Here is a 22,153-nt window from a genome sequence, read left to right as displayed (position 1 = left end):
CCTCAGGACAAATGAGGATGTCCTTTGTCTCAATGCACTCACCCCAATGTATAGGAGAGGAGGGAGAGAGAAAGAAGACCTATGTGGCCCTGAGAATTCCACAGGATTATTTGCATTGTGGTAGATACATCACTGGCCATTTTGAATAATAGATTTCTCATATATCTTGCCAGGAAGAAATTGTCACTCAGTTTGATTAGGGGCTAACAAGTGATTAACGGTTTCATATACCAAGTAACAAGAATATGTTTGTTAGACATGATATATGGCATCAATATTGGCTGCTATTAACATGCAAGCAGCACTGCCAAAACAAGGACCAGAGATGTCAAGGTCTAAGAAAAGAAAAAAAAATGGGGATGGGGGGGAACTATCCCTCCTGGATTTTCAATGGAAATATTAAAGGCTTAAGGGAATAATTAAGGGAAATGCACCCAAAAGCTATGATTTTTTTCTTTGAAATACATTAAATAGTTTTAAAGATAAAAGTATTATTTATTCATTTACAGTCCTCCAAACCATACAGATTGCCAGTGAATGCATGAGAGTTGCACTGAGCTTGGCCTTGCATTGGTGAATGCCAGGAGCTCTTGAGGGTCTGGCCACAGCACCAGAAAACACCAGGAGCCACTCGAGGCCCAGTGGACGCTAGAAACCATTCCAGGCTCTGAGCAGCAAATTGCTGCAATGACCAAATGGGCTTTGGGAGCATTTTGGTGAGCAGTTTGACCTGCACATATTAGCTCAACAATAGGGGGAGGGGCTGGGATTCCTCCCCTGTGACTTTTGCGGGCCTCCACTTATCATAATCTATTCTGCATTTTAATCCCTGCCTTTCACTTTGAATGAGTACAGGAGCTGACCAGGAGTACAAACCTCAAAACAAAGACTTGTGTCCTACATACACATGACATTTCGTTCCATTCTCAACACTCAGGAAAGATGCTGTATTATATCTTTTTCTAACACATCTTTTCTTGCTCTCCTTTGAAAATGAATATGGGATCAAGCTGGGGGAACAAAATGAAATCACAGAGAGGTGTTCTGAACATGCACAGCAGCTTTCAATCCAGTGTCTCCGTTTTTAAAGTATCATATGGCACTGAGTTTAACTTTTTCTCCTCCCATCTTTAAAACCAGGCATGGGATTGAATATATATTCAAGCTTTAAAAAGTAAAATTTAATCCTGCTTGTACGTACCAAATCACATTCTGGTATCTGAATGTTCAGCTGAGCTATCATGTAACAGACACATGGAATACCAAGCTGTTTTCTTTCCATTCATGTTCCCCATCCCAAAAAAGGAAAAAAAGCTGAGACTGACAATGAAAAGCATTTCTGCTATTAGCTGCCAAGACATGGCACCCATCATACAACCTGCTTTACTGCCTAATGTGACCATTTCATGGGATATGTATGTAAACCTTACAGGGAGCTGCCTCAATCATGACCTCCTGAGAAATATACCCATGTGGCACATCCGTTTCGCAATGTTTGCCACAGTCTCTTGATATTTTTAGTGTGAATTTTTAAATGCAGCATATGAAATGACCTTTTTCATTCCGGTTAACAGCCTTTAGCCAACAGAATAATATGCTGCTCAGGGCTTGTTTTGTCTGAACTTGAAGGGCTGAATCCAAAGTTCCACTCATCCTACAGAATTTTTCCTGTTGTTACCCCAACATGCCCATGGAAATACTGCCTCGGGGACACCTAGGAGTGATGTAGAAATCTGCAAAAGAAGGGGAGGGGGCCAGGCTCCCTCCACTAGCTGAACTGTGCTTAAATTGACGACAAACAAGATTTGGACCCTTCCTTAAATGAGTTAAGCTATTCTACTGAACTGATGGTGCAATCTTATGCTGAATTACTCTAGTCAAAGCCCATTGATTCATATTCTGCATACACATGCTCCACAAAGCACACAACATTATATTTATTATTATAATTATTATTTACTTACCCTTTCTCTGCATACTCAGGGCAAGGTATATCATGCTAAAACATACAGTGGAATAAAATACATATAACTATAGCATACAATTAAAAAAATCTAAAACAATCCTATTCTTCATTGCCTGTTCTGGAACTCCAATGGTAAGAAGGGGAGAGGCGGCAGAGAAATACGGCACAAGCTTCCTTCCGATGGATTGTCAAATGTTCTTAAATGCCACCATAGTGAAGGGCAAATCAGTAGCAGCCAAGCAGATACAGTGACAGTCTACAGCCAGGTGGAGAGTGAGGCATATTGCATCAATTGTCTAAGAGCAACTGTAAGAAGGAGCCCAACTGCTTCTGAGAATCACAAAGTGAAACCTTAATGGGCTTCTCGGTAGCCATTTACAGGATGAAGGTCATGCAGCAAGGCAAGTGCAGAAAGAAAAATGCTCTGACATTGAACACAGCAGTAGCCATCGAGCTTTCTAAACACTGCTAATGTGTCAGTCACATCCCAACATATCACCTGAAGCTCCTTCGTTTCCAGCTTTGCTTTGGAATAAATGGGGGAGGGGGGGGGCTGGGAGCAAAGAGCAGCCCCTCTCCTGCATGCACAAAGGTAAGATCTTGGAGATGATTTTTAATCCACAATTTTGAGGGAGTCAAAATTCATTTTAACTGAGCAAGAGAAAAAGTCAATTGTTGTGTGAATTTGTTTCTAAAAAGCAACTGCTAGAACAAGGATAGGAAACACACTAATAAAACAAGTTACAGAGCTCTTTCACAAGGTCTTGATAGGACACAATATGATTACAAAACGGTACTCCATAAAGTGGATTGTCCTCTGCTGCTTTCAAATGCATCCAAGCAATCCTTGGACTATTTTATACTGCTTGTTCCTTAAATAATTGACGAAAAACACTTATTTCCTTAATTAAAAGCTGAATACCTGCTTTGATAATGCGCAAAATAGGTTTGGAATGTGTAGAAGAAATGTGCATCATCCCCCAACACCATTTCCCATGTTTTTGCCAGAACTATTCTTTGTGATTTCTCTACGCCTTAAGTGACTAAAGCAGTGGTCCCCAACCTGCGGGCCGTGGCCCGGTGCTGGGCCGCGGCTCCCTCTCCCCGCAGTAAAAAACTTCCCAGGCCGCAAGCTTGCGGCCCGGGAAGCTTCTTACTGCGGGAGGGCGGGGAGAGGGAAGCAGGGCCGGCCGCGCCCATGTGGGCGTGGCACGATGCGCGGGCGTGGCATGCGGGTGCGGCACGCGGGCGTGGCCCGATGCATGGGCGCGGCACGCGGGCGCCAACCTCAGAAAGGTCCCCAACCTCAGAAAGGTTGGGGACCACTGGACTAAAGGATCCTTTCATTCCAGGGATTCATCAGGACTGCCACTCTCCTGCAGAGATTAGGGGTGTGCAAAAAACAAACATGCTAGTGTTTTTCAGGAATACTGAATCAGTATTTCCTGATATTTCCAAATCCCAATACCAGTATGGTATCTGGATTCAGTAATATTTGGGAATGCCATTTTCTGGTGCTATTATAGCATATAGGGACCATTACAGTCAGCGGTCCCCATGAAATATCAATCCAGGTATATCTGGGGCTTGGGAGAGGGCTGTTTTTGCTTCTCCTCAAATAGCTCCCCAAGTTTCAAAAATATTGGATCAGCAGTTCAATTTTACGAGCCTTCAAAGAAGGACTCCTCATCCTCCATTTTTTACAATGGAGACTCTTTAAAATTTAAATGCCTTCTGCAAGCCATGGTGGTGGTGCAAGAGTGAACTCTAAAGGCATCTAAAGGGCTCGTGGTCCATTTAAATGCCTTCTCCAAGCAGAGAGGTCAATCTAAAGGCACTGAAAAGGACTGAGAGCTTATTAAATGCTCTCTAACTGCATCTATCTTGTCTCAAAGAATCCTGACTATTTCCAGATTTTTTCAGTCTGGCCATTTTGGGTAGTTGAAAAAAACAGAGAAAAAAATCCAGCTGAACCTGATTTGTATTTTACAGGTCTTTTTTCAGTTCAGATAAGCTGAATGCATACCCTAGCAGAAACTACTGAGAAGGAAGAAAGGGGAGTACGACTAACCATGAACAGATACGCCAGGTAGCCTCTTCCATGGGAGTACTTTGAACTCACAGGAGCTCAGTTACTTGATTATCCTCAGGGCATGCTAACAACTCTCCTACAGCATGCACACAGTTTGCAAAATACATTATTGCTACCACCATGATCTCAGACTGAAAAAAAACCTGGTTTTGACAGACTACACACAAATAAATCCACTCATAAACTAGAAGTCTACAGATTGCTTTAAGTTTCTAGAGAAGTTTTAAAAGCAAAGTTCTAACATTTGCTCTGCAAAGCAAATGTTACCAAGTCTCACAACTCATTATATATTGATTTCAGGCTGCACAAACTTACAAATGCCCCCTGTTATTAAAAAATAAACAAAGAATTATTTTTTTAAAAAACCAGAAAGACTTTAGATAGGCAACCTGAAACTTTTTTTGATGTCTCTCCCCTCTTACGGGGCATCGACATTTGCAAGGTACAGACAGCCTGTTAAAAAATAAACCTCTTCATTTTACTGGGCATTTATATAGCTGTTTAGAGTGTTTAAAACAATTTGTTTTAGTTCACTGGTATACAAATGTAAGATGAGCACAGCTGGATCAGAACAATGGTCCATCTAGTCCAGCAACCTACCTCACACAGTGGCCAACCAGTTCCTCTGGACATCCAGCATCATGGCTGAGACCTTCCCCTGATGTTGTTTCCTGGCTCTGGGATTCAGAAGACTCGTGCCTCTGAACGAGGAGGTTCCCCTCAGTCATAGAATTTTCCTCCATGAATCCAACCCCCTTTAAAACTGTTTATTCCTGTAGCCATCATTACATCCTCTAGCGGTGAATTATACATTTAATCACTCTCTTTGATTAAATGTATATGTATTTCATACTCAGATAACTGGCAGCTGTTCACCCCTATAATTTCAAGTTGTGTAGCATATCTAAGAACCCTTCAGTTCCATGAAAATATTTCCTCATCTTTCTTTTGGCATACTAGAATCCCATCGGCCAATGTGATATACCTTTAAAATGTGATTTTTCAATTTGAAGTAGCTATATTTGATTCTGTATAGGGCTGTGTGCTTCGGCCGCCAAAGTGGCTGTTTGAGCCCAAACCAGCCAGCACCGTCACGCGGGGGGGGGGGGGGGGGCGGCACTTCAGGTTCAAATGGCTGCTTCAGCGGCCAAAGTGCACAATCCTAATTCTATATTCCAAAGCCATGGGTCCCAGACTTGTTTTACAGAAAAATAGCATCAGGGGAATCTGGAGCCGAGTCTCCACTGTGGGGTGGAGAGCTTAAACCAGGGGTAGTCAAACTGCGGCCCTCCAGATGTCCATGGACTACAATTCCCAGGAGCCCCTGCCAGTGAATGCTCATGGGAATTGTAGTCCATGGACATCTGGAAGGCTGCAGTTTGACTACCCCTAGCTTAAACCTTTCTCTTCACCACTGGTTTCCCACCACACACCCCCACCTTAAGCTGCTTTCCTTGCCTCACCTTTACAATACATATTGTGAGGATACATTAGAAAAATCCTGTAATAATGCCAGAAAAGGAACAAACAGGCTAGACATATTCCAGCTACTTGTCTATCTAAGCCACTCATTCTTGAAGCTGTATTTCCTATCAACAAATACCTGGGAAGAGTACCTGGTGTGCCCAGGTACAGGGCCCCAGGTTCAATTCCTTGCAACTGCAATAAAAAGAATCAGGTAGCAAGTGCCATTTAAGATTTTTACCGGAGCCACTGATAGTCAGAGCAGATCATGGACCTGGATAGATCACTGGCCTGACACAGCATCAGGCAGCTTCATGTGTTCAAGAATGCATCTGCTCTCATCAAAACAAATTTGGAAGGAGAGAAATGGAGCAGAATCTGAAGCAATTGAGAGGACAACACACAAATCCACAGAAGACACCACAACATGCAACTCCTACAGCAGATTTCTCTCTGTGCAATGGGGGATGTGGGTTAAAGCCAAGGAACAAAAAACAATGACATTAGGACAGTTTGTTTTAAAGTAACCCACCCTGTACAGCAACAATTTGAGTTCTTACAGAGAATTCCTTTGAACCTTGCCAGGCCACGCTACAACAAATGAAGCAGCAGGTTTCCCCAATGCAACACTACTTCTTCAGCTTGAGGGATAGAAGACTGCCCAGCTTTCAAGAAGGTTTGAAAACACTTCCCTGTGGCTAGCTGCCTTAAGAACACAGGCAGAAACACATAATTCCATATATAATTCCTTTAAGTAAATGTTTCAGATTTCAAACTTAGCAGGGTGAATCAGAAGACGGATTAACTTCCCCATCCCAGATTGTGAAAAAGGCTGTAGAAAGGCGGGAGATTCTTGGGATGCATTCCATAGTACGGCTGCTAGGTCTTTGTCTGGAGTTCAGAAAATCCAGGGGTGGATGCAGTTAGTTCACTGATCCCTTATCAACACCCTTCACTGCTTGCTCTACAGCAGATAAAAGAGTGTGTGGAGGGAAGCGAAAAGGTTGTCTTCATTCTGGTTGCTTCCTGTCAGTTAGAGGGACAGCTAGACTCTTGCAGAAAACACCAGGCTACTCTTTTCAATACCAATTCTTAACACACAGTCCACACGACATTATTCAAACTGATGATGCAACTGCCAAAATAGGGAATTTGCCTGCAGGTATTAAGAGAGCTCATGCATGATGGGTGCATATTCATAAAGTCTGTGAAGTTTGCTCGCGACAATTGTAGACTCAGGCTCATCTTCACTACCGTGGATTGCCAGAGGTTACTTCCACACTATTATTCACATTTCAGCCACTGATTTGTTTAAAAATATTCCATGTCACCTCTGCAGAGATCTGCTCCAGACGGCTCACAAAGTGATAATAACACAATAAAATCCTGCAATGTCCCCACCACAATAAGAGACTGTCAGAAGTATAAAAAGAGCATTAAGCAGCCTAAAAAGGATATACATGAAAACCACCTTCAGGCTAAAAGCCAACCATAAAAACGGGCTGAAAAAGCTGAAATACTTCAGTTAAAAGCCTGGGCTAAAAAAATGTTTTTGCCTGGTACTGATAGAAAAGTAGATGCCAGGCAAGCCTCAAGAGCAAGGACATTTCTAAAAAGAGACACCACCAATGGAAACACCCAATTTCTGGTTCCCACTTATCTCTAAACTTTGGCTGTGCCAAGATAGGCAGTTTATAAATACAATACAGTACAGTACATACAATGCATATAACAGTGTTTAGGCAGAGAAGATAATCCTTCAAGTACCATAGCCCCTAATTTCTGAAGCGCCTTAAAAATATAAGAATCAGCTCTTTCAATGGGACCTGTAAAAAAGGGGCAGAGCCAGTCCATGCAGATCTTTTAGTAAGGGTGTGAGATGATTCTAGCATCTAGTCCCCAATAATAGCTTAGCCACCACATTTCGAACAAGCTGAAGTTTTCTAACAGTTTTCAAAAGCAGACCCCATACAAAGCTCATTTAAGTAGATGTGATCAGAGCATGGTTGATTGTGGCCAGAAGATCCATTTTTAAAGAAATGCTGTAGCCAAAGCTGACAGAAAAGCACTATATGCTACAGGAGACATCTGAGCTTCCAACTGAAGATCTCGATCCATCAACATGTCAAAACTAGAAACTGTTTATGTTGGGCAGAGTACAGAAGGATACCATGCTCAATGTATCAAAAACCATTGATTGTTCAAGAGAATCAATTTGGGTGTATTAGGTTGACCAAAGCAATTTGTCTTCCAAGCTCAGGCTTGAATCTGGATTAAAATAGTTCTAGATAATCAGTCCCATCCTGGATGGCATGAAGCTGTGTACTTCAGCACCTTGCCCAAGAATGGAATGTTGGCCACCAGGTGACAGTGGTAACCAGATATGTGTTTCTAAGCCTAGAAAGAACAAAGTCTCTACCTATCTTCTGTTCCCTCAACAAACATGCCCACTTGTTCTCTCCTCTTCCCATAAGCTTCTCACTTGATCTTCGGGAGGGAGAGAATTGTGGCTACCTCTCTGATGCACTTAACTCGCATTTGGTTCTCCACCTACTCAATTTTCTTCATTTCACCTACACAGCCCCACAAAATGTCAAGTAGCTTCCTTTCTTCTTGACAGAAGTGGTATCAGACACCTCAAAGAAAGTCCTACAGAATATTCTGTGATAACGTCAGCCTTTGCCTAATCCGGGCCTCATACTTGGTGGCATCATAGAGTTCCCAGAGTGGAGCAAATGAGACCATTTCATCCCTTCTAACTGCAAGCTTTAAAAGTGACAATTTGCCAACAGTTAAGGGAGATCAACTATGATCTCACCCAGGCAAGTCACAATGCACTCAGCCTCCCTCTCCTCACCATCACAAATCAGGGATACCAATATTGCTGTATCTTAGACGTATGTCATAATTCATGAACATTCCTATTAGCATAGTAGCATTTTTTAGACCGTTTAGGTAAGATGACAACTCCCATACCTGGTGGCTGTTAATCCTAGAGCTCAAAATGCTGTGCCTGGATTAGGCTCCATTCAACTGTTTATGTTAGAACAGATTACACTGCTAACATGAGAAAATGTCCATGGAGTGAATATTTAAAGGCTCCCAGAATTACTTCAAACACAGAACATTAATCAAACTTGTAACGAAATTTTTCAGGCATGTTAAAACTGGTCCATGCCCATCCCAATTGTTTCTGCTATACTCATCTAATGAGTTTCAAATATGCCGTATAGGCACTAATCACACTAAGTATTAAAAAGTCATTCAAATGAGAGTACTAGGCATATCGACAATACTTTGTTATTTATGTCGCTTATAGTCTGCCTTTCTCACTGAGATTCAAGGTGGATATTTTAAGCCCTAAGGACTGTAAATGTTATCATAGTCAAGTTGATTACTCTGGCCATAGGCGTTCTTATGTGAACAAGCCTGGGAAATCCTCAGGATGATATACTCCTGTTTCCCCTGTGTGCACAACCAGCCAATTAGATATATGAACTCTTTCAGAATACCACAGGTTGCCATTACCCCTGAACAGGTAAATTATGATTTGCCTTGCAAACCAGAATAGCTCAAAAAAACATAATTTGGCCTGTCTGGATGCAGTAGCAAAATTTGGTTTGCAGCATTAGTGGGAGCAGCTGATGAGCTGGCTGACTGCCAAGGAAGGGAGAAGTATGAGAACCTGAGGATCTCCATGCTCATTCATATAGCAATGAACTACAAGTCGCTGCTATGTTGGAAAAGAGCCTGGGTCATGATGCAGCAGGGATAGGGTTTCAGGTTTTCTTTAGGAAACAGAGAGCTAGATTCACAGTGAAAGCCCACCCTTTTAAATTAAATTAAATGGCCAAAAAGCCATTTATTTTAAGAGGATCTGTCATAGTTACTTCTTATACATGTCTCATAATAACCTGCAATCTAGTGTTCCTTGGGAGCAGGAATGACCCAGATCTAAAATTCCTTACTTCTGCACTACAAGGTTGTGTCTGACTGACAAGCATAGCAAGTACTGTCCTGTGCTGTGATCCTGCTAACATTCAGACTATTTAAATCCTAACTGGCTTCAACTGTATGTAATCAGCAGAAGTGCGTGCAAGGTAGAAGTCCTTGAAACTGGAGCATTTAGACAAGAATAACAGGCTGGGTTTTATCAAAGTTCTCGCAAGATTTTTCAGAAGCAATTGTGCCTTGTTTTCACAAGCAAGGACGTGACAGTGGAACTTGCAATTACACTGCAGTAAAGAATGGAAGTCTACCATTATACAACTATAGTTAATGCTTTATTTCTGTTTAGTGTCATAGAATCATAGAGTTGGAAGGGGCCACACAGGCCATCTAGTCCAACCCCCTGCTCAATGCAGGATCAGCCCAAAGCATCCTAGAGGATCCAAGAAAAGTGTGCATCCAACCTTTGCTTGAAGACTACCAGTCAGGGGGAGCTCACCACCTCCTTAGGCAGCCTATTCCACGGCTGAACTACTCTGACTGAATTCCCCCCCCCCGATATCTAGCCTATATTGTTGTACTTGTAGTTTAAACCCATTACTGCATGTCATCACATTTGAAACTGAGTTTTGGTTCCCACCCAAGTGGGCGTCTTCTCTGAGAGATTCTACTGACAGCTAACAAACAGGAGGGGCATTCCACAATCTGGGAATGGAGATCTGACCATCACCACTACACTTGGGACTAAGCTGTGCTTGCTGCCCATCCTATTTCCATCCTTCAGCGCCTCTCCTGAATTTACCAAAGGAAAAAAGCATGTTTTTTTTAATGGATGCTTGGCTTGTTTTTAAAGGCAAATTTGTTTCTATAAAATGTCAGCCTCTTTTATACAACAAAATAATTATTTCAATTGTGAGCAGAAACAGAATGAAATGCAGATTATCTATTTTATATCAAAGAAAGAAAAGCCACCAGCAATGTCTACCTTGTAACAAGTTTACAATAATATGTTCTGTAATTCACACAGCAAATTCTATCTGTAAAACAAATTCTAGCCTTCCAGCGCTAGAATACATTGAGACCCAAGGTGTAGTCACCCATTTCTTTAGTTAAAAAAAAAAAAACACTCTGAAATAATGCCAGCAACAAATGTATCCTCAGACCAATCTATGTTTTCATATTCCTTCAACAGAACTGGGAACTGCAACCTCAGAGGAAACCAGACAGCTGTTTCAACAAGCTCTGGACCGCGATCAAATACTGTAACATAAGCCCTAAACAGGAATTTAGATCCCTCAATGAAGAGCCTAGTTTAAGCTGTGCCAATTACTTACAGGGGTTAGGAGAGAACTGAGTGCAAGGCAGCCTTTTTCTACCTTTTCACTGTGGGTTCCCCTCTGAAATAATTTTTCAGGCTTCGAGGAGCCCCAGAAGTGATGTCAGCTCGTGATGCCTCCCTGCCACACCCCCAGAAGTGCCCTGCCACCAGAAGTGACATCATAACTCATGGTAACAAGCAGGTTTGAGGAAGACTGAGTAGGGGAGAAACAGAAGGTAGTTTAAGGCAGGAGTATGCATGCAGGTGCATAAACTATGAGAGAACTTGCATTCAGGTGGGGGAGCAATGAAAAGCATCCAGGTACCTAGCTTGTAGCTGAGGCCATTAAGGCAGGTAGGTAAAGGATGTTGACTGAGGCCATTAAGGCAGGTAGGTAAAGGATGTTGGGAATCCCTGGCTTAAGGGGACACATACAGTGAGACAGAAGTGATACTCTTCACTCATACAGAGAGGTATATAATAATGTACAACTGACATTAAACTTTGAGCTAATGGAGGTTAGAATACACAAGTTCTGTATTGTGCATGATTCAAAAGCATATAAAGAATATTCTAGAGAGGGCATCAGAGGAGATGTGTATTTAGCATAGAGTAAGAGCTTCCTGATATTTTTCAAATAGTCTCTTCCAAGATCCTGACTGGCTAATTTGCGTACTTCCTGCTCCTTTGAGCACACTTCCTCTTTGCTTGACTCGTAAACAGAATGAACAAAGAACAGAACAATTAGACAGGACTCTTTCTTTCTATACAAAGTTGGTTTCTCTATTCACAATAAAACTATTTTATTCTTTTAAGTATCCTTGTGCTCTGCCTTCTTTGCATATTTAAACTCTGTGGACAATGGGAACTCTCCCGCAAGTCACTTTGGGATGCGGTTAACAGCTGCTCAATTGTATGACACATACATGATGAAAGCCTCAGATAGCTTTGCCTTTCTTAGGAAGGATGCAAAGAAACCAGACCTGCCATGAGCAATTTTTATTACAACTGGGACAGTCTATTCAAACTGGTAGAGAGATTGCATTGCTATCAAACAGCAAAAGCACAAAAACATGCAGAATTTCCTTCACTTAATCAAACATTTTTAACTGTATTGTATAATAACATAACCTATTTTTTGCTTTTAAACTGTGTGTCTTCCATATGTAGAGAACACAAATAACAAATGTTAAAAGTAACATACAAATGAAACCAATACTCACGTTTCTATAGTTTGCTTTAAAAAAAAGAAAAAAAACTTTGAAGCATTACGTAATGTTAGGCCTTCCTGCTTTTCATAAGTAGGCACATGTAGAAATTTAACAGGGACATGGAAAGGCACCTCCATGTTTCCCCACCATAAAGTGAGAATCTGGTCCAGAGGTATACCATTCTTGCAATATCTTAATGTATTGGGAAAGCATTGCCTATAGGTCAATAGTAAATGGCCAATACAAGATTATGAATTCCAACAGAATGTGTATTAAAACTGAAGGCTGCTCACAATAAATCCAACCCATTTTAAGACCTCCATGGTGTAAGAGCCAGCTGTCTAAAGAGAAAAAAACAATGCAACAGATGATAAATTGAAAAGCTCTTTTATACAAAGGTGCTTTATATAGCCTACAAGACAGAAAGGGAAGGACAGCCTGGATCTCCAATGGCAGTCCATTGCACAGATCCAGAGCTATCACTGGCCCAGGAATGGGCCAATATACTCCTCCTAGAGGGAGAGATGGAAAAAAGGAATTGGCATGAAGATTGTAACTGGCATAAAGGTAAAGGTATTACCTGTGCAAGCACTAGGTCATGTCTGACCCTTGGGGTGACGCCCTCTAGCGTTTTCATGGCAGACTCAATACGGGGTGGTTTGCCAGTGCCTTCTCCAGTCATTACCGTTTACCCCCCAGCAAGCTGGGCACTCATTTTACTGACCTCAGAAGGATGGAAGGCTGAGTCAACCTTGACTCAGCCGGCTGATGGGATTGAACTCCCAGCCTCATGGGCAGAGCTTTCAGACTGCATGTCAGCTGCCTTACCACTCTGCGCCACAAGAGGCTCAGAAAGGGAAAGGCCTTCCTTAAAGTATGTGGGTCTCAGACCATGCAGTTAAAACCAGTGCCTTAAACCAGTGGTCCCCAACCTGCGGGCCATGGCGCCGGGCCGCGGCTCCCTCTCCCCGCCCCCCCCCGCAGTAAAAAACTTCCCAGGCCGCAAGCTTGCGGCCCGGGAAGCTTCTTACTGCGGGAGGGTGGCGAGAGGGAATCAGGGCCGGGCCACGCATCGCACATGCGCGGCCCGTGTGGGTACGGCCCATTGGCGCAGCCCGATGCGCGGGCGTGGTCCATGCGGGCGCGGCCCGATGCCCTGCCAGTCCCCAGCCTCAGAAAGGTTGGGGACCACTGCCTTAAACTGAGCCCAGAAATTGTTGATGCAAGCACTCCAGGACTGACTGAATATGGGATTCAATTTTTCTTTAAAGGGCTGCCAGGTACCATCCTAACTACAATCTCTGGGCTATCTTTTAGGGTAGCCTCACATGTGGCACACTGCAGCCATGCAACCATGAGGGTGGACCAGAGCGATCAGGATGGGGGAGTCTAGAAGTCAGGCTGCACTGGTCTGTTTCTCCATTCCAACAGAAAGAGTCTGGTAGTGGCTGATCCATAAATAATAATAAAGTTGCAAGGTTGACAGAACTCTTCTCAGGCTACCAGTATCTCCCACTAGCTTTGCCTGCATCTTGTCTGAATTCAGTTTATACACCTCTGCTACCCTTCCTTTAAATTATTTTAATTGCTTTACTGCTGTAATAGGAGAGACCAATGCTTTAACAGAGTTATTTGGATTCTCTCATGTGTATGCAAGTGTCACTGTAAAGAAGCATGCATCCAAATTCATCCACCTTACTGAAATAAAAGGAAAATCCCTGTAAAAGGCTGTGGTCACACAAGCATTCCCACATCCAATAAATTATGGGGCCAGGTGCGGCTCTTCACCAAATAAATTATTACTAGCAATAAATTAATATTCTGGACAAAGGAAAATGCATTCCAGCTTTTCTTCCTCCTTCTTACATTGGAAGTTAGTAGGAACACCCTAAGAATTTAAGGATTTATCAGATAACCATTTTGAAATTCTAATGGCAGTTTTCTATGCTTATAGTTTTCTCTCCAAGTGTATATTTTCATCAGGTGTCTTTATGAATTTTCATAAACATAATAAAAAACACATAAAATTTAGCAGCAAAATAGATATAACACTGTTATATATAAACAAAATATATAACCCTGTTAATATTGATACATGTATATATATGTGGATTTTAATTTAAATTCCTGTGCTGATGCTGAAAGTGTCTTTATAGCTGATGTCAATGACTGCTGTTGCCTTATGAGGCCAATCAACAGGAAAACTAACAGCTTGAAAGCATTTCAGACAGAAATGGTACAACCAGCTTTCAACAATTTTTATTCCATGAAGAAAAAGCAGCCAAATATTTGATGCTTCTCACTTGTTTTCTGGCTGAAGTTGCATAATCTTCAGATGAGATCACAACATGCTGTTCTGAAAATTAGTTAAAATGATGTATTATCAAAATTTTAGAAGGTGAGGGAAAACAAGAGGCTGTGGGAGATGCAAAACCACTGCCTGAACTCCCAGCAAAATCTCACTGACTTTAAATGAATTTGACAGCAAGGAACTAAAAGAAGTGAATGACAGGAAATGTATACAGCCTGAGAATGACTGCATTGAGTTTGACTATTAAGCTTTTCATGAAAGCTTGCTGATTCTTTAAAGGTAAAGGTATCCCCTGTGCAAGTCTGACCCTTGGGGTGACGCCCTCCAGCGTTTTCATGGCAGACTCAATACAGGGTGGCCTTGCCAGTGCCTTCCCCAGTCATTTTACCCCCTAGCAAGCTGGGTACTCATTTTACCAACCTCAGAAGGATGGAAGCCTGAGTCAACCTTGAGCCGGCTGCTGGGATCGAACTCATGGACAGACAGCTTCAGACAGCATTTCTGCTGCTTACCACTCTCTGCGCCACAAGAGGCTCTTCTGCTGATTTTTTAAGAGCCACAATTACAACAGATCAATAAAAACCACATTCCTTTAGCAAAGGGCAGTGCAAGCACCCAGGCCCTTCTCTGGAAGTGGAGGTCAGGTGTGATCTAGCAAGACATGTGATATACCTAAGTGAGAAGCTCTGAGGGAGCCTGCAAGTGCATTTTTTCCCCCTTGAGGCAGGAACGGGTCTATATTTAGTTATCTAGTCACTCAAATCTGCGCAACACAGCAGATCGCTGGCAAACAATTTTAACAGCTTTGTATCCTTAGCAAGCATTCATCATCATGATTTAAAAAAAAAAACACACACTTCAGCAAAGCACTGCAAACTACTTATTTCATAGGGGGTTGCTATTTAAAGAAAAATGTCTGACTATTTCCTTCATTCTCCATTCCCTTGAAACAGAAACTGAATCTTGTCCTTAAAAAAAATGTCGGAGCCAAACTGAGAGCAGAACAATGCAGAGAGGTAGGCTGAGCTGAGATCACCCAGTGAGCTTCACAGAAGAGTAGGGATCTGAATCCAGGTTTCTTGGTCCATGACACTACAAAAATGTTATACAGCCTCTTGACCAAAGGAGACACATATTCTGAAGCACAAGTTTCCTCAAAGAATTTAAAAGAAAGACCACCGGCTGCCCCTCTGATCCACCTTTCCTACCTTTACATTTGCTCTTTCATTCCTGAGCATCACAAAAGAATGGCAACCTAACCTTTAACAAAAACAAGCAAATAAACAAAAAACCCTCATACCCATTTCTTCCTCTGGAGCAGGGGTAGTCAACCTGTGGTCCTCCAGATGTTCATGGACTACAGCTCCTATGAGCCCCCGCCAGCAAATACTTAGCAGGGGCTCATGGGAATTGCAGTCCATGGACATCTGGAGGACCACAGGTTGACTACCCCTGCTCTGGAGTATTAAAATTAAGGGGACTGTAATCTGCAAAAGATTTCATTTTAGGCAGCGTCAAGACCATAAAATTATCTGGATATATTTTAGAGCAGTGGTCCCCAACCTTTTTATCACCGGGGACTACTCAACGCCTTTTACTGAGGCCCGGTCGGGGGGGGGGGGTAGTTTACTCCTCTACTCTCAACCACTGCTCTAACGCTCTCCGATCGCTATGGTAATGGTTAAACATCCCTTCAAAATAAGATACAGACACGCCACAACAATGAAGTGTGTTGTAAAGGGCTAGGGGGGATGAAGTAAAGGGCTGGGGGGGGGGGAGAGGGCGTCCTTTGGGGCCCACCTCCAATTAGTTGAAGGACCACATGTGGTCCACGGCCCACAGGTTGGGGATCGCTATTTTAGAGAGTACACAAAAAAATCAAAGTGTGAAATGGCAGGCATCTTACAAGGATACTAGTCAAAGGGAGAGGACAGGCCAAAGCATATTCTCAGTAGCAAAAATAGGTTTATTGTTGTATAATACGAAAAACAGTCCTTGGTGTAAGATTATAGGCCCCTTCCTAAGCATAATTTTCCGTTTCTACCAAGTCAATTTGACCCATTACAAATCTGCATTATGATTCTGTTAATAATACTGCAAGGTCTCCCTATATTGAGGGACAAAATAAAACATCACAAGCTGTAGGGAGTTACAACTGACGCTGATGCATGTTATGCTTGTGAAGTTTTTATCAACGAGTCCATAATATTGGTACATTGCCAATCATGAAACTAGTAAAATCAAGTCACCGAAAGCCAAGAGAGGGATTTCTATATATTCCTCAAGTAGGCAAACAAATATGACTTTGCAAATTTAGCAAAAGAGGGTAGAGGACCTGCCTGAGGACTAAATGTACCCCAAGAGCAAAATTCTGAGAGTCAGTTAAAAGGAAGGAAAAAAAGAGGATAGAGGAATCTTGTCTCTTGGAATGTTTCAGCAAATGGATTTCTACCCACATTGCACAACTTCCTTGCTGCTCTACTCCTACTGCGCCCAAGGCTGCAGTGGAAGAAAGCGGAGGGGATAAGAAAGTCACACTCTACCGATAAGACTTCTAATCTGGTGAGCCTGATTTTGATTCCATGCTCCTCCACATGCAGCCAGCTGGGTGACCTTGGGCTTGTCACAGCACTGATAAAGCTGTTCTGACCGAGCAGTAATATCAGGCCTGTCACCTACATCACAGGGTGTCTGTTGTGAGGAGAGGAAAGGGAAGGTGGTTGTCAGCTGCTTTGAGACTCCTTCTTCCATGCCAGTACCTCCTGATTCAGGCACTATGTTCTACATTATAAGCCTGAGATGGACTCCTGATCTCATAACACTCTATGGACTGGTAGGTTCATACTGTACAAATTAGGATATACATACCATTGATAATACCAACCAGTCCCTGAAACTTTTAAGTGCATTGAGATTAAGAATCTGCCTCAAGCTTTAATGAAACTAAATTAAGGGTGTAGGTATATAGTGTAGGAGAAAAGTAGTGTGTATACACACACACAACTTTTCTCCTACACTGTGGCTCAAAGCAACTTACAAAAGGAACATGCACTTAACAATACCATTTTTAAGAAATAGCCAACCTAATTGGTCCTCAAACATTTGAACCACCCTGACAGGGAAAACATCCCATCATCAAGACACACCTGCTCATATCTTACCATTCACCGAAAAATATGTTCAAATGTAAGGCAGAACAACACATATCAGTGTGGATCCTACAAGTCTGTCATAGGCACAAGAGAGAAGAGGGGTGATCTTGGATCACTTCCTTTCTCATCGCACCCTATTGTCCCACATGGCTTTTTGTACCTATGTGTCTCCTAATTCCTGGTGCAGACTGACTGGGGCCAAAAGGGGATGCTGGAAGATGGCAACAACAGCTTTCACCAACAGAAAGCTGGTGGGGTTCCAAGGCAATTAAGTATTTTCTAGAGTACCATGCATATTGTAATAGGGCAGACATCATTCCTAGGACTACAAAGCTAAATATCAGAACTGATCATTACCCTAGGAGAAAACATTGTTTAAAAAAGAGTTATGTTGCTCTTCCTGTCATAGTGAATCTATTTAAAGTGTCATGGACTGAATCTTGAATTATTATGCATACCAGTGCTTAAAGATGGGAGTGGGAAATCGATTAAGATATTCATTTAACTGTTTCAGTTCTCATGACAGACAGAGGGGTACCCTACAAAACATAATCTAGCAGCTGTACAGTTTAAGATTACAAGTAGTTCTAAAAGCTAGTTTAAATAATCGTAATATATATTATTTTGCTTCTCGTAATAAGCAAGGTAGAACAAGACTTCCTTTTTAGAGATACAAAATAACCTCTTAGGTCAAGTGTATTCTCTCATTAAACCAAGCGGAAGAGTGACTGAGATGCCAATACATTTACAGTAATTAACTAGGTCTTATGCAATCATCCCACAATGCATGTCAATAACAGAAAAATTGCAATGCATGTTGAGTACTTATTGTGATTTCCACATTTTGTGCTGATAATGCAGTGAAGAAAACAAAACAAAAAGAAATCCTGTGGGCTAACCAGAAAATGCCTGCAGATACAAATGTATTCTTTGCTCCCATGCAAAAAATTGTGTGTATAAAGCTTTGTTTGAATTTGAATTAAAGACAGCCCTTGTAAACTGAGAGCAATACTGTAGTATGACGGTTTTGCATTTACAGAAGGGAATCCTACTCTTGAAATAAGCAGGGCCACTGCTTGTGTAGCTCTTCATGGGCTCATTATTGCACTTCTCAAATTCATAAGGTGAACAGAGAAATGAGCTTACATCCTTAAACTCAAGTCCTCTACCATTCTGGTCAAGAAATCCTCATATTTCATCAATTAAAAGCAATACTGATGTTGATACTTATGACAGGTGAAGTAGGGCTTTTAAACGGCTGCTACTGTGTCAAGCACAGTACTTTAAGATGTCGCTAACAGGAATTCAAGTTGTGCGTATGTGATAAGGGGCTGAGGTACAATTACTGTTATAATTTCATATATTTTGGCGGAGTGGGTGGGCAGAAAGGATTGTGATGCCGTTTGGACCTTGCTTGCATGCCCTGGTAAATGCTAATTACCACTTTGGGGTCAGGAGGCAAATTTCTTTCAAGCTACATTAGCCAGGGGTTCTGTTTTTTTTGGGGGGGCAACATCTGGGCATAGAATTTGGGTCACTGTGGGTAGACAGGGACTTGTGAGTTTCCTCCATTCTGCAGGGTGTTGGACTAGATCACCCTGGAGGTCCCTTCTAACTTTATGATTCTATAAGCTTGGGTTTGATACAAACACTGCTACTCACTGGGACCTGGGCTAAGAGGACAGGTAATATCTAATAACACCTGAACTGTAAAGAGCAGGAAAAATTCTGTCCTCTGAAGCTGGGGGAAGGGCTTGTCTGCCTAATTGGGGTGGGTCATTTGGCAACTATGGAGAGCAAAGCTGTGGGTATCTGTGTAGTATGTAACAAGTGGGAGAATACAAACATGCTGAATAAAAGGGGGGGGTTACACCAAGGGCTATCTTGCTCAGTATTATCTACTTTGGCCATTAGAATCTGTGAGTATCAAGCAAAGAAAGGTATTTCCCAGTACCTGATAACAAAGAACTATTACCGAGTGATGCCAGGGACTGAACTGGAGACTTTCTGAATACAAAACATACACTCCACATCTGAGCCACAGTCTCTCCTCAACAAAGCTCCACAGGTGATGTGGAATAACCCCAGTAACCACACTCGTTTTACCCAATGTGTGACTATGGCTTCTTTTGGCTGCTATGAACAGAAGACAAACTTTCAGTGATACGGAGTTGTTTCCTTTAGTGTAAATCATCCACAATGTTGACTGACAAGAAATTTCATACTATCCTAAGAGGCATCCAAGATTACTTTTAAAATTGTCCCAGCTTTTGCTGATATGGGAAGTAAAACAAATCCACAACCGTTCTCAGCTCATGTGTAATCCTTGAAGGTACTAACTGTACACAGTAGATCCCAAAAACATATCTCTGTGGCACAAGGGAGTGTTCCCAGTTCATAAAAGAAATGTCTTTGTGTGCAACACAGAGTGACAAATTCCCTATAAAGCTGCCCTATTCTACTGCATGGTGGAAGCTTAAACCATTACGGTAATGCTATTGTAAGCCAGTGCATCAGATCATTAGTGTCATCTTCTTTAGCCTCCTTTTTAAAAAAAGAAAAAATTCTGACATACAAGTTCAAAACTGATATTTGCATCTGCATAGTCTTTTCCTTTTTTTTTTTTTTTAAAGTGTCAGTATTCTCAAAATGCAGCAATTTGTAATTCATGGTATTCTGGTAAGCAGCTGCTGAAACTGGAAGAACTGAGGTTAGTTTTTCATTTGATATGGAACATTGAAATGTACACCAAGAAAGGAAAGAATCCCTGGACAAAATGCATACATTACTGAAATGCTGCAACCTAAAGTATATCCCTATGAAGTAAGCTGTAAAGATGACAATGTAGATTCCTAGCTCCATCTTTTAAAAGGTACCTTTGTCCTTTTAAATGAAGAATGTGGACTCAAGGCTACCTCACCTGCAAAAAAGGCCCGTGATCATGCCATGATCTCCAATATTTTCACAGACAGAAGGCTGTGGATGCACCTCAACCACAACTGAAATTCAAAAAACCGAGGTAAAGATTCCCAGAGATCACACGCTAATTCAGCTGCAAATTCAGACAAAAAGAAGGGAACAACATCTGGAGGGAAAGAGCCCAGAAGCGCATTTCACCATTATGGAGTTCATATTCCGTTTACCACACCTAGCATCCAAAAGCCTTTCAAGAAAGGAAAAGGTTTCCTCATGGGCTGATATAGGAATGCAAAAGCCAAGTGACATTTCCCCCAAATCATTTGCTTCCTACCACAACTATAGGCTCTGGAAACTAATTTATTAAAATAATCCAAGCAATCTGCTAGTCGTTAAGTTTTCCCCGCTTTCTATTTAATTGCTGATAATAGATGCACAGCTCAATCATTTTAATGTGTTAAGTTTGGTGCACCTAAAAGTCTGTTTTGTCATTGTGGGGTCCAATACCGTTTACATTAAGAATGTCACTTAAATACAATCATAAACACACATCCTAGGGAGTAGATTAGACTGAACTCAATGAGACATACTTGAATAAACATGCTTTGGATTAGCTGTAAACATTCAGTGAGAAGCTGAGCTTTCAAAACACCAAAGCATTTAAATGATGTTTTAAAGCCTAGATAGAATGCAGAGCCCTGAATTTCTACCAATATTTCCCCCCTTCTGTTTTAATATCAGTGATGAATCAAAGAGAAAATTAACTAAAACTTATGTTACTTGTAAATTTTATGGAGGCTTCCCAGTATGCACTACAATGTTCTCAACACCAAGGAAAGATAAGATTAGGCTGGCACGTGACACAAAAAGGTATTGTAAGGTGTCCATTGATGGGTGCCTCACATCACAACTGAAAATCATCTTTCCTTGAAAAATGAGCAAACTGACATAATTTGTAAACAATACAGGAACTGAAGGACAATATGAATTCTAGCAGACACACTGTTGTCAGGGAGAGGAAAATGCACTCAGTTGAAATAGATTTCAAGACTCTGGATTAGGTACAACGTTGTACACATGATTTTCCTTGGCTTGACATATTAATTCATTAGGAGAAAGTGATATTAACTGAACTGCTGGAATAAACTCCAAGGGTCGTTTGTTTTCAGATCCAGGCCACATGAGAATTTCAATACCAGAACAGCATCACACAAGTTCAACTCTCTAAGCCAGGGGTAGTCAAACCGCGGCCCTCCAGATGTCCATGGACTACAATTTCCATGAGCCCCTGCCAAGCGTTTGCTGGCAGGGGCTCATGGGAATTGTAGTCCATGGACATCTGGAGGGCCGCGGTTTGACTACCCCTGCTCTAAGCAATCCAGTTCTAGCAGACAGAGCAATTTCTACGATTGCCTGCCATAAACTGAAAATATGTCCAGCATTTTAAAGGGCACATTATGAATATAAATTTTAAAGGAAACTACTTTAAATATATATATATATATAAAAGCAGATAAAACAGTACAAAATTGCTGGTTAGGCACTCACATATTCCCAATATTTTGTGGAAATAATTTCTGCATATCTTCAACCAGAATCTAGCTTTCAGGGGGAAAAAAATGCAAGGTCACAGTCCTCCTCAAGATTGTACCATTGCAGGATGACAGCAGAGGAAACTGCATGTTCAAACGTACCCCATTCATGAAGCAAGCTAAGATCACAGAATGAAATGCAAAGAAACTCTAATATTCCTGTTTTCTACCTAAGGAAAATGT

The 22,153-nt window shown here is 41.7% G+C and overlaps 1 protein-coding gene across 2 annotated transcripts in view; it reads right to left on the bottom strand.

Annotated features, from left to right (window-relative positions):
* The window catches only part of TOP1 (DNA topoisomerase I), an 89,753-nt gene that overhangs the window by 63,384 nt on the left and 4,216 nt on the right, over nt 1-22,153 (bottom strand). Inside the window, exon 1 of one of the 2 annotated variants that reach the window (XM_077335427.1) lies at nt 8,224-8,248. The exons of the other annotated variant lie outside the window; for it this stretch is intronic. Within the exon in view, the coding sequence (XP_077191542.1) occupies nt 8,224-8,236 (13 nt within the window). The 5' untranslated portion in view covers nt 8,237-8,248. Of the gene's footprint in view, nt 1-8,223; nt 8,249-22,153 lie in introns of those variants that run through there. 2 annotated transcript variants of the gene reach the window in all.

Source organism: Paroedura picta, chromosome 4, assembly GCF_049243985.1.
Source record: "Paroedura picta isolate Pp20150507F chromosome 4, Ppicta_v3.0, whole genome shotgun sequence".
NCBI lineage: Eukaryota > Metazoa > Chordata > Lepidosauria > Squamata > Gekkonidae > Paroedura > Paroedura picta.
Note: the sequence above shows the minus strand (reverse complement) of the source record. Positions and strands in the feature narration are given on the sequence as shown.